General features: G+C 45.0%; 1 protein-coding gene across 8 annotated transcripts in view; it reads left to right on the top strand.

Moving 5' to 3' along the window:
* LOC106609939 (protocadherin Fat 1) overlaps positions 1–13,323 on the top strand; it is a 102,265-nt gene that overhangs the window by 31,829 nt on the left and 57,113 nt on the right. For all 8 annotated transcript variants that reach the window (XR_006770770.2, XM_014208975.3, XM_014208980.3 and 5 more), the window contains exons 4-5: positions 3,452–3,513; positions 12,575–12,904. Coding sequence is in view for 7 of the 8 variants with exons in the window: in XM_014208975.3 (XP_014064450.3) it covers positions 3,452–3,513; positions 12,575–12,904 (392 nt within the window). In the remaining variant the exon portion in view is untranslated. The remainder of the gene's footprint in view (positions 1–3,451; positions 3,514–12,574; positions 12,905–13,323) is intronic.

Raw genomic sequence — 13,323 nt, 5'->3', positions numbered from 1 at the left:
AGATTCTACAATGAAACATGAAGATGTTGAAATTGTTGTCTTCGGCACTCGAAGCTAGGAGAGGTTAAATGTTTTCTCATGAGAAAAATTAGTTGCCCTGGGCCGTTATATATATTGTTTTACCCTCGACACAAGAACAGAAAAACAGCAATCCCGACCTAGATCAAATAATGAAATCTCGGGGAGATTTTTGCTAGTTTGTCAACAATTACGGTAAATATCTCAAGGCGCTCATATAGCTCGTTCATAACCGGGGAGGGTTTAAACCACCTACTGCAGACACCAACAACATTCCCACACGTCTGCAGTCGACAGCTAAATATGTGTCACCTTGCTAGACTGCTAATCACTGCAGTGATACCTGGGTTGTGTCGTCCCAGCCCAGCATTGTCCCGGACAGCTCCCCCGGCCTCCATTTTGGAGACGCGGTTGTGCTGAAGGACATGCTGCGGAGTGCCTCTCCTCTGCAACTGTTGTTTTTCCCCTCTTCTCAAAACAGCCTGGCTGTAATTACTGTCGGCTCCGGCTCAGCCCACTCCTGAGGAGGCTTGTGTGTGTTTGGAGCGCTATATTGTGGATTAGAACGGCAACCTTCTCTCTGCTGTCCAGTGTGTGTGTGATTGCGTGTGTGTGTGTTTTGCGTGTGTGTGTGTGTGTGAACTGTTTTTGGGGTTTGGAACTGCAAGCTTCTCCCTGATGGCAGGCCTATATGTAGCCTGTTGGCAGGCCTATATGTAGCCTACCAACAGCTGTATAGCTCCTCCAATATTAACACAACTTAGTCATGTTGACTTCTGTCTGTACTCTGTATCTAGGACTAGTCCCTATAGCTATACACCGACTGTTCCATGACATAGACTGACCAGGTGAATCCAGGTGAAAGTTACGATCCCTTATTGATATCACCTGTTAAATCCACTTCAATCAGTGTAGATTAAGGGGAGGAGACAGGTTAAAGAATGATTTTTAAGCCTTGAGACAATTGAGACATAGATTGGGCAAGACAAAAGATTTAAGTGCCTTTGAACAGGGTATGGTAGTAGGTGCCAGGCACACCAGTTTGTGTCAAGAACTGCAACGCTGCTGGGGTTTTTCACGCTCAACATTTTCCTGTAGGTATCAAGAATGGTCCACCACCCAAAAGGACATCCAGACAACTTGACACAACTGTGGGAAGCATTGGAGTCAACATGGGCCGGGCATTCCCTGTGGAACGCTTTCGACACCTTATAGAGTCCACCCCCCGACGATTTGAGGCTGTTCTGAGAAGAGAATGGGGGGTCAACTCAATATTAGGAAGGTGTTCTTAATGTTTAGTACACTATGTATAGTACTTATAGGCAGCAGTGTATTTCCAATCCATAGGCAGAATTGATCTTCAGAGGCTGGAAGCCTGGAGCCGTGGCTCAGGTAAAGATTGGAACGTACGCTAAGCTAAGAGTACTACTTCATAGTTGTTGACGCTTATAACCCCACATCAAAGGACCGCTCCCGAGAGCTAGGAGACAGCTAAGATAGAAAAAAAGAAAGATAGCTCCAGCCATCCGGATCAATTTAGAGCAACCTTTCCTAAGAGTTCTACCTCAGTTAAATTTAGCTTCTCGCTAGGATGGAGGTGCAGAGGAGTCAACCCCCGTCCCTTCAATTAAAGCTGTGGAGGATTTTCAGCCTGGCACACTTGGCAGCTTAACAAAGGGGAACGTGTGTTTGTGTGTGAGAGCGCAACCCCCTCTCTTTGCCAGTCTTTGGGAAATGTGGGTAATATTATTGTGTGTGTGTGTGTGAGCCACTCTCTTTCATTCTTTGGGAAATGGGGGTAATACGATCACTTTGTTTATGTCCATTAAGATGCCTTGCAAATTGGCCGGTTTTCAGGACAGCCCCACCGATATGCCTTACCTTCTTTTACAAAGAGCCTTGTTCGCCGTGACCTTTTAAAAGCTATGTCACAGTTAGCTGCTAGTATCAACCCATAACACTACCCATCGCCAAACTACCCAGCATTATTACAACAGTACAGTGTAGCCCATTGACTTAGTTCTTGCATTTGTCCTGACTGTGGCATGTTGTCAAGAGTCCTTCCTTTCTTAATCGCTCCCAATTTCCTGGACAAGCATTTCCAACTTGTAATGCCTTCATTAGCTTTGTTCAATGTATTACAAACACAAACTAGCTTAGCACGCAAGGGAAACATTGTCTTTCTCTAACGCTAATGCCGCTTTGTTTTTATTTATTTTAAATTCCAAATGAACATTGTTACTTTTTAGGGGATAGTATGACGCCCGGAGGAGGTCTGGCTCAGTTGAGTCCTTCCTTTGCTGTGCAGGGCTATTTTGAGAGGTGCTGTAAGTTGTGGGCTTGCTATTCTGGTTTGCACCATATGTGCCATTGATGGGCTCGGGTTTCGGAAATCCTTTTTTTGCTATGATAATCAGGTCGACCAGCCGGCTCTGGTGCGGTCTGCTCTGGCACGTCTACTCTGCACTCATGTCTACTGCAAGGTTACAATTACGCCGGGAGTGAGAATACACTGCTTATTATTTGAGGAGAAGAGACTGCTCGTATAATGTAGCCATATATTTAAAAAGAATCTCTCTTCTCCCTGTCCTTTGGTTGAATCTGATTCAAATCGGGTCAGATCTCGAGGCATGAGTTTTGCGTTTATTTTTATTCTTAGGTAAGCCAGGATACGCAACACTTTAAGTCCCTACTACTGCTGTAGCCCTCAGAAAAAGAGAAACACCATCCCCCCCTGTGTGAAAATAATTGCAGTCACAGTGGAAATCGGGGGCTCTCGAAATCCTTAAAACAAACCATGGGATCTCATTCGAAACCCCTACACAGACGACTTGAGACTCTGGCGCTCGGGCTTGGGGCTGCAGTTGACTGTGTCTGCCTCTGACTGCCTGCCTCTGTATTTGTTCAGCTTGCGTTATAAGCCTCAGTTAAAGTTTCGAGGCCACCACTGTTTCAGAGCCCGTTAGCGGACCGCCGCGATATTTCACTTGTGGCGAACGGGGTGGCCTGACAGTGGACCTGTCTGGGGCGCGGAGGTGACCGGGGGCTTGGAGACCTTTCTAAGGGTCAGTATCTCAGCCCCTTCCTCCTCTCACAGGTCATTTAGAAGAAGGGTTGGATGACATAACCAAGGAAACAAAGAATGGAGGGCTTGATTTTCACAAACATTGTAAATCAGCTATTTACCCTGGCCCTTTCATGCTTTAGTGTTAGTTTGGCTTTAGGAAGCACATCATGCATCTTGTAATGAAGTTTGTCTGCCATTACAAATATGCCTTTTTCTCTATGGTTTTGTGATTTCATTTTCATGATTGCATGAAGTCAAGAAAATGGATATCACATTGTCCTGTAGTAAGAAAATATAACATTGACGCAACATTGATACATTGATTGGGGCCATAGTACTAACAAACCTCTCTTTTTCTCTCAACAGGTCTTGTTACAACTACCTCGAGGAAGCTGGATCGAGAACAGCAGGACGAGCACATTCTTGAGGTAAGCACCTTGTTTTGTCTGGTCTACTTTTAACAGAAAGAGCGTAGGGAGAAAGAAGAGGGGGAATGAAAAAAATGGTCTACTTCCTTATCTGTCCGTCTGTGTGAGCCCTCGTGTTTGTTTGGAGAAGCATTAGCAGCATTGCTAATCATCAGAAAGGCCCTCAAGGACAACCTCTTCAGCCGAAACGGCCAAAAGGCCAAAAGAAACCATTTTATTTGCCTCTCTAAACTTTAGGCTTGGCTGTCTTCAACCTCCAACCAACGTACTTTGGCCGAGCACCAAGCATTGCCAACCAAAACAAGCTGGGGCACAGAGACGCAGCGCATAGTTCCACATTAACCGGCGGAAGGGGGTTTGGGTTTTGGATCATGATTCCGCCGTTTGAGATTTCCAGGGGGGAATCAGGGTGACTGTGCCTTTGTTCTTCTCCAGTGTACCATCACGGGATCGAGGGAGGCAAGCCGGGGCAGGAAGCGAACCTTCAACGCCGGGTTGATGTTTAAACTTGTGGATACTCACTTTTTCTCTCTCTATTGCTATGTCTCTCTCTCTCTCTCTCTTTCTGTCTCTCCCTCTCTATCTTCTCTAACCCCACCCTCCTTCCACCCCCGACCCCCCTCTTCATTCCGTTCCCTCTGCCCAACCTAACCAAACGTTTAACGCCAGCACATTTAATTTTGTGCCAAGATCGATTAACCAGATTGGGCGCTGCTCAATTATCGTCATAGGAGTTAATGCAATTCGAGGTTCATTGGATGCCAATTAATGCCGATGTGTGCCCGCATGCCAGCCACTCCCTGTGTTTTCATACTCAATTTACACAGTGGGACGCACTCATTTTATTCTGGGACTGGAGAGTAAAGATAGTGGAGGAGAGGAGGGAAGAGATCTGTTCTCCCCCGAGGAAGACATTTTACTGCCTCCTGCTTCTCCTCCTCTCTCTCTCTCTCTCTCTCTCTCTCGCTCTCTCTTTTTCCCTCCCTCCTCTCTCTCATTCTTTCCAACCACATCTATGATAAATTAAATGGCCTACTCTTAGATTTGAGTGCCGAGTTGCAGAGGCCTCAAGAGAGAGGAAAACTAAATTGAAGCTTTCGACAGAAAATCCCTTTTAATTTGTTAAAGTGACCAGGTCAGGAGCCCTCTGTGCCTACGACCGAGCAGATTCCAGAGTCAAAAGCCACCCTTGAGGGTTAATCTCAGGGGCATTGGTTGGTGTGTGACAGTAGAATTAGAGATAAAGAGAGCTGATAGTCAGTGTGTTTTTCCAACAGGCTCCTGTTTTTACGAATACATAGCCAGAGCCCGTTTATTATCATTATGCTGTTCATTTGTCCCGTTTGAAGAAATGCTCCAGCAGACGTTAAATAACCACATTAAATGTTAACAAGCTCAAAGCGCTCCTCCAGTTCTTTCATGTTGGGGCCAAATTAAAATGCACAGCGACATTCGTACACTTCTTTTCTCTCATATATATATATATATATATATATATATATATATATATTAGTCAAACGTTTTGGACACACCTACTCATTCAAGGGCTTTTCTTTATTTTTACTATTTTCTACACTGTAGAATAATAGTGAAGACATCAAAACTATGAAATAACACATATGGAATCATGTAGTAACTTAAAAAGTGTTAAACAAAGCTAAATATATTTTAGATTCTTCAAAGTAGCCACCCTTTGCACACTCTTGGCATTCTCTCAACCAGCTTCACCTGGAATGCTTTTTCAACAGTCCAAAAGAAGTTCCCACATATGCTGAGCACTTGCTGGCTGCTTTTCCTTCACTCTGCGTTCCAACTCATCTCAAACCTTGGGCTCCCGAGTGGCGCAGTGGTCTGAGACACTGCATCTCAGTGCAAGAGGTGTCACTGCACTACCTTGTTCAAATCCAGGCTGCATCACATCCGGTCATGATTGAGAGTCCCATAGGGCGACGCACAAGTTGTCCAAGTTTGGCTGGGGTAGGCTGTCATTGTAAATAAGAATTTGTTCTTAACTGACTTGCCTAGTTAAATACAGATGATATAAAATAAAATTGGGTGATTGTGGAGGACAGGTCATCTGATGCGCAGCACTCAATCACGCTCCTTCTTGGTCAAATAGCCCTTACACAGCCTGGAGGTGTATTGGGTCATTGTGCTGTTGAAAAACAAATGATAGTCACACTAAGCGCAAACCAGATGGGATGACGTATCACTGCAGAATGCTGTGGTAGCCATGCTGGTTAAGTGTGCCTTGACTTCTAAATAAATCACTGACAGTGTCACCAGGAAACCACCCCTACACCATAACACCTCCTCCTCCGTGCTTCACGGTTGGAACTACACATGCAGAGATCATACGTTCACCTACTCTGCGTCTCACAAAGACACGGCGGTTGGAACCAAAAATCTTACATTTGGACTCATCAGATCAAAGGATAGATTTCCACCGGTCTAATGTCCATTGCTTGTGCTTCTTGGCCCAAGCAAGTCTTTTCTTCTTATTGGTGTCCTTTAGTAGTGTTTTTTTTGTAGCAATTCGACCATGAAGGCCTGATTCACGCAATCTCCTCTGAACAGTTGATGTTGAGATCTGTCTGTTACTTGAACTCTGTGAATAATTTATTTGGGTTGCAATTTCTGAGGCTGGTAACTCTAATGAACTTATCCTCTGCAGCAGACGTATCTGTGGGTCTTCCTTTCCTGTGGCGGTCCTCATGAGAACCAGTTTTATCATAGCGTTTGATGGGTTTTGCGACTGCACTTGAAGAAACTTTTGAAGTTCTTGACATTTTCCAGATTGACTGACCTTCATGTCTTAAAGTAATGATGAACTGTCATTTCTCTTTGCTTATTTGAGCGGTTCTTGCCATAATATGGACTTGGTATTTTACCAAGTAGGGCTATCTTCTATAAACCACCCCTACTTTGTCACAACACAACTGATTGGCTCAAACGCATTATGAAGTAAAGAAATTCCATAAATTAACTTTTAACAAGGCACACCTGTTAATTGAAATGCATTCCAGGTGTCTACCTGATGAAGCTCATCGAGAGAATGCCAAGAGGGTGTAAAGCTGTCATCAAGGTGTAAAGGGTGGCTACTTTGAAGAATCTCAAATGTAAAATATATTTATATTTGTTTAAGACTTTTGGTAACTACATGTTTCCATCTGTGTTATTTCATAGTTTTGATGTCTTCACTATTATTCTAAAATGTAGAAAATAGTAAAAATAAAGAAAAACCCTTGAATGAGTAGGTGTGTGTGTGTGTGTGTGTGTGTGTGTGTGTGTGATGTGTGTGTGTATATACACTGCTCAAAAAAATAAAGGGAACACTTAAACAACACATCCTAGATCTGAATGAAAGAAATAATCTTATGAAATACTTTTTTCTTTACATAGTTGAATGTGCTGACAACAAAATCACACAAAAATAATCAATGGAAATCCAATTTATCAACCCATGGAGGTCTGGATTTGGAGTCACACTCAAAATTAAAGTGGAAAACCACACTACAGGCTGATCCAACTTTGATGTAATGTCCTTAAAACAAGTCAAAATGAGGCTCAGTAGTGTGTGTGGCCTCCACGTGCCTGTATGACCTCCCTACAACGCCTGGGCATGCTCCTGATGAGGTGGCGGATGGTCTCCTGAGGGATCTCCTCCCAGACCTGGACTAAAGCATCCGCCAACTCCTGGACAGTCTGTGGTGCAACGTGGCGTTGGTGGATGGAGCGAGACATGATGTCCCAGATGTGCTCAATTGGATTCAGGTCTGGGGAACGGGCGGGCCAGTCCATAGCATCAATGCCTTCCTCTTGCAGGAACTGCTGACACACTCCAGCCACATGAGGTCTAGCATTGTCTTGCATTAGGAGGAACCCAGGGCCAACCGCAACAGTATATGGTCTCACAAGGGGTCTGAGGATCTCATCTCGGTACCTAATGGCAGTCAGGCTACCACTGGCGAGCACATGGAGGGCTGTGCGGCCCCCCAAAGAAATGCCACCCCACACCATGACTGACCCACCACCAAACCGGTCATGCTGGAGGATGTTGCAGGCAGCAGAACGTTCTCCACGTCATCTCCAGACTCTGTCACGTCTGTCACGTGCTCAGTGTGAACCTGCTTTCATCTGTGAAGAGCACAGGGCGCCAGTGGTGAATTTGCCAATCTTGGTGTTCTCTGGCAAATGCCAAACGTCCTGCACGGTGTTGGGCTGTAAGCACAACCCCCACCTGTGGACGTCGGGCCCTCATACCACCCTCATGGAGTCTGTTTCTGACCGTTTGAGCAGACACATGCACATTTGTGGCCTGCTGGAGGTCATTTTGCAGGGCTCTGGCAGTGCTCCTCCTTCTCCTCCTTGCACAAAGGCGGAGGTAGCGGTCCTGCTGCTGGGTTGTTGCCCTCCTACGGCCTCCTATACGTCTCCTGATGTACTGGCCTGTCTCCTGGTAGCGCCTCCATGCTCTGGACACTACGCTGACAGACACAGCAAACCTTCTTGCCACAGCTCGCATTGATGTGCCATCCTGGATGAGCTGCACTACCTGAGCCACTTGTGTGGGTTGTAGACTCCGTCTCATGCTATCACTAGAGTGAAAGCACCGCCAGCATTCAAAAGTGACCAAAACATCAGCCAGGAAGCATAGGAACTGAGAAGTGGTCTGTGGTTACCACCTGCTGAACCACTCCTTTATTTGGGGTGTCTTGCTTTTTGCCTATAATTGCCACCTGTTGTCTATTCCATTTGCACAACAGCATGGGAAATTTATTGTCAATCAGTGTTGCTTCCTAAGTGGACAGTTTGATTTCACAGAAGTGTGATTGACTTCGAGTTCCATTGTGTTGTTTAAGTGTTCCCTTTTATTTTTTAGAGCAGTATATATCAGGTGGCGGTGGATAAAGGGGTTTCAGACCAAGATTTGAGGTCTTCCCACCTTCCCACCACCTTTGTCCTATAAGCTGATCTTAGGTCAGTTTTGCAAATGCCAGGCTCCCCAAGATAAGCTTGGCATTTGCTCACTCAGAGACCTCACCCACTCCCACTGCCACTCACACACATACACGCTGGCATGTGCACACATGCACAGACGCAAGCACGTACACACATACACACACACACCACCACCTACCAACCCCCACCCTATCATAAACCCCATCCCTTTCCCCACCCGCCCACCCACCCCCCCTCCCGGCTGACCCAAACTTAAGGAAAAATTTGACTATGTGCAGACGCAGTGAGCATAGCCTTGCTATTGAGAAAGGCCGCCTTGCTCTCAAGAGAAGACGGGCTGTGTGCACACTGCCCACAAAATGAGGGGGAAACTGAGCTGCACTTCCTAACTTCCTGCCAAATGTATGACCATATTAGAGACACATATTTCCCTCAGATTACGCAGATCCACAAGAATTCGAAAACAAAACCAATTTTGATAAACTCCCATATCTACTGGGTGAAATACCACAGTGTGCCATCACAGCAGCAAGATTTGTGACCTGTTGCCACAAGAAAAAGGCAACCAGTGAATAAATCATTTTTATGTTTATTTATTTATTTTCCCTTTTGTACTTTAACTATTTGCACCATGTTACAACACTGCATATAGACATAATATGACATTTGAAATGTCTTTATTCTTTTGGAACTTGTGTGAGTGTAAACTTTACTGTTCATTTTTATTGTTTATTTCACTTTTGTTTATTATCTACTTCACTTGCTTTGGCAAGGTTAACATATGTTTCCCATGCCAATAAAGCCCTTGAATTGAATTGAGAGTGAGGGAGAGGGAGGGAGGGAGAGAGAGGAAACAACAAGGGAGACATGTTAGGACATGCTCGCCCAGACCTGAAAGAGAGGCAAGTTTAATGTTCTGGTCATAGGCATATCTCTATACCAACTTCCCAAGTTTCTATAGTCTCAGCCACTTTCTTTATTAATGCCCTCTGAAGTGTCTAGGCACTAACGTTTCACTACATCAGACTTGAGAGTTGGCCTCCATTTGACCAGGGGTTTGTTGCAGATATGCAACAATACGCGCCTAGTGTAAACATTTAATTACGAAAAGCCTGAGAACCACTGTGACACGGTCTTCACGTTGTTGTGACTGTCTGTCTGACATAGTGAGAGACTGGCCTCTGGTAAAGGCTTTGTTTAGAAAGAGTAGGATGTGCTGATGAGCAACTGTCTAGCACGGCTCGGAAGCGCACACAAGCGCTCATGTACACTCACTCACTCACTCTCTGTCTGAAAAGGTAAAAATCTGCCGTTCTGCCCCTGAGAAATGCAGTTAACCCACTTGTTCCCCGTACAGTATTACAGAGTTCAGTTAGTTTTTGTAATTGATGCTCCTATCTTGTCTCTTCGGTTGCTCTGCAATAATTACCATTCAGCCTGCTTCCCAAATGGCACCCTATTCCCTATTTAATGCACTACTTTTGACCAGAGGCCTGTGGGCCCTGGTCGAAAGAAGTGCACTATATCGAGAATCAGATATAATATGGGATGCACACACACACACAGCCGAGTTCAGCTGTTCACATTAGCCCGGGTCCTCATTTTCAGCTTTTTTCAATCCACTGCTTTGATTTCACAAAGGGAACAGGGAACTGTGGACAAAGCGTGTGTACCAATGACACTACTCCCTATATAGTGCACTACTTTTGAACAGGACACCTAGGGCTCTGGTCAAAAGTAGTGCACTATGTAGATGTAGGGTGCCATTTGGGATGCACAAATATAATCCAAAAACGGGGCCAAATGAACTCATCTGCCCGTAATGGCAATGTTCATTACAGAATATGAGAATACGGGCCAACGCACCGGCAACACTGCTCCCGAGAGGCGCACGCCGCCTCGAACTCGAATGGTCCTTGTCGTCCCATTTAATTAATTTTGTTCGGGCAAATAGCTCGGGCGGCCTTGGACCGACTAGGCGCAGGAAAACAAAAACACATTATGCCGCTAATTGTCGCTGCTAGTGCCAAATGGCGTGTGACCACAACCCCAAAGTGTTTTTGCTAAAGCGCTGAGCAGATGGTTTTAAATGACTATTGTTCAGCTCTTTATTTTTATTTCTGACGCTTTAAGCTCAGAATTGCTCACATCTCTCCCGGCTGTGAGATAGACGAACCCCAGTTCAGTTACTCATGAGATTTAAGTGTTGTGTTTGTTTGGGTCATCTAAGCTTATTGCTGGCTGTGTACATTAAGCTGGCTGTGCATTTCATTTCAAAGACACCATTCAGCCATTAAGCCAGGCCTAATTAATAAAGTGTTAAAACAGCTGAGTGTTCAAACTACCAAGTGTTATAACTAATGTTAAAACCAACTTAAGTCTCTCCAGCAAACTATGGGCTGTAGTGTTTCATTATTATTTTTGAACTATTTTTAAACAAACTTCTCCAAATGGGTTAACACATCATGCCACTGGTGTGTTTTTTTTTAACCCTGGTCCCAGATCAGTTTGTGCTATGTGTCAATGACCATGGGAATTGGCAAGACCGCACAAACTGATCTGGGACCAGGCTGGTGTTTTGATACCTAATACTTATTTCGCTGTGAGGAAGAAAACAGTTAGAGGCGTCACTACAGACACCCTGGTTCATATCCAGGCTGTATCACAACCGGCCGTGATTGGGAGTCCCATAGGGCTACGCACAATTGGCCCAGCGTCGTCCGGGTTTGGCCGGCGTAGGCCGTCATTGAAAATAAGAATTTGTTCTTAACTGACTTGCCTAGTTAAATAAAAGGTAAAAAAAAAAAAAATACATAAGCATACATAAAAAGTATATTTTTCTCCTTGTGTCTGGTTGGATGGTGATACATTCATCAGGTAAACCCATTTAACGGAATATGTTGTTTTTGGAGCACCAAGGAGACATTGGGAAAGGGGAAGGGGATACCTAGTCAGTTGTCCAACGGAAATGTGTCTTCCGCATTTAACTCAACCCCTCTGAATCAGAGAGGTGCTGGGGGGCTGCCTTAATCGACATCCACAAATTGGGTCGCCCGGGGTACAGTTGGTTAACTGCCTTGCTCAGGGGCACATTGCTCACCAAAGAGACTGGACCTGCTACATCTCCAAAATAATGACGAGTATCATCCTTCTGTGGCAGAAAAGCAAAGCAGCAAAGCGAGTGTGGTCTGTGGACCGTCTTGTTGCGCTCGTCTCCGAAAAAAACGCCAAATTATGACTTGCCTCTCACATTCATTGAATCCATTCACTATAAAAAAGAATGACTGAAAGGGAAAGAAAGAAAGAAGGAAAGGAACAATTCAACTTCAATAAGCGAGTGAGTGAATAACAGCCTGTTCCCTTCGCATATTGGTTCCCGGAAGCACAGCGTGGGTCTTTGAATAAAATTACTTGACAGCTCGCTAATCTCGGAAGGAATTGGTTCAATTTTGGCAGCCAATTGACTAAGTGAGAAACATTTGTGAGCACAGCAATGAAATGGAGAGAGGGAGGAAGAGGTAGGGGGGAGAAAGAGAAAGGGGGAGAAAGCGAGGCAGAAGAGGAGAGAAGAAAGTGAGTTTGCTTTTTACCTCCGCTCTCTTTGGTTAATTCAAGGACTTCGAATAAGGAACGTCCTCAAACGTCGGAGCTCCGGTCATTACATATTCACAAGATGCAGAGTTTACAGCTTACACATATGTGCGCCATTATTGCCTGGTCCCCTCTCTCTGCAGTATATGCATTGTTTCGCTAAACTGGTTTTAAACATCGCTTTAATTGGAATTGTTTACGTGACAACACTCTTTCCAAGGTTGCATGGGAATATGGAACCCAATGTCCGTTCAAAATGTGATGACACTTAATTCACATAGATCCTTTGAAGCTTTTCATTCAACGTTTCTCTCTTTCCCTCTCACAGTCTCAAACATATGATTCCAATTGTAATTCCATGTTTTCCCAAAAATTTGTCTCACGGAATTCCCATTCTAATTCCATATTTCCTGCTCTTTTTTGTTGTTGCTCGGAATCAAGTCACAGGCAACATAATTTCCATACTCCCATTTTAATTCCATGTTTTTCCCAACTTTTTCCCTAATAGATCACCGTCACCGACCACGGGGTTCCCGCAAAATCCACCACGGTCCGTGTCATCGTCAAAGTCCTGGACGAGAACGACAATCGGCCGCAGTTCCTGGAGAAGATCTACAAGATCAAGCTTCCGGAACGGGAAAAAACGGAAAAGGACCGGGCTCTGAAGCGGGATCCCGTGTATCGGGTGATCGCCTCGGACCGCGATGAGGGTGCCAACTCGGAGATCTCGTATTCCATCGAGGAGGGAGATGAGCACGGGAAGTTCTTCATCGAGCCAAAGACGGGTCTGGTGTCGTCCAAGAAGTTCTCCTCTGCAGGGGAGTATGACATCCTCACCGTAAGTGGCCTAGCGCATTTGGATTCATCGTTTTTATTCTCTGGATTTTTCGCTAGGAAATTCCTCTGCATTTTATACTGAAAATAAATATAAACGCAACATGGAACAATTTTTTTTTTTTTTTTTACTGAGTTACAGTTCATATAAGGAAATCAATCTATTGAAATACATTCATTAGGACCTAATCTATGGATTTCACATGACTGGGCAGGGGCGCAGCCATGGGTGGGTCTGGGAGGACATAGGCCCACCCACTTGGGAGCTAGGCCCAGCCAATCAGAATTAGTTTTTCTCCACAAAAGGGCTTCATTAAAGACAGTTTCATCAGCTGTCAGTGTGGCTGTTCTCAGATGATCCCGCAGGTGAAGAAGCCAGATGTGGAGGTCCTGGGCTGGCGTAGTTACACGTGGTCTGTGGTT

The sequence above is a fragment of the Salmo salar genome, chromosome 08 (assembly GCF_965601325.2).
Source record: "Salmo salar chromosome 08, fSalSal1, whole genome shotgun sequence".
Taxonomy (NCBI): Eukaryota; Metazoa; Chordata; class Actinopteri; order Salmoniformes; family Salmonidae; genus Salmo; species Salmo salar.
Note: the sequence above shows the minus strand (reverse complement) of the source record. Positions and strands in the feature narration are given on the sequence as shown.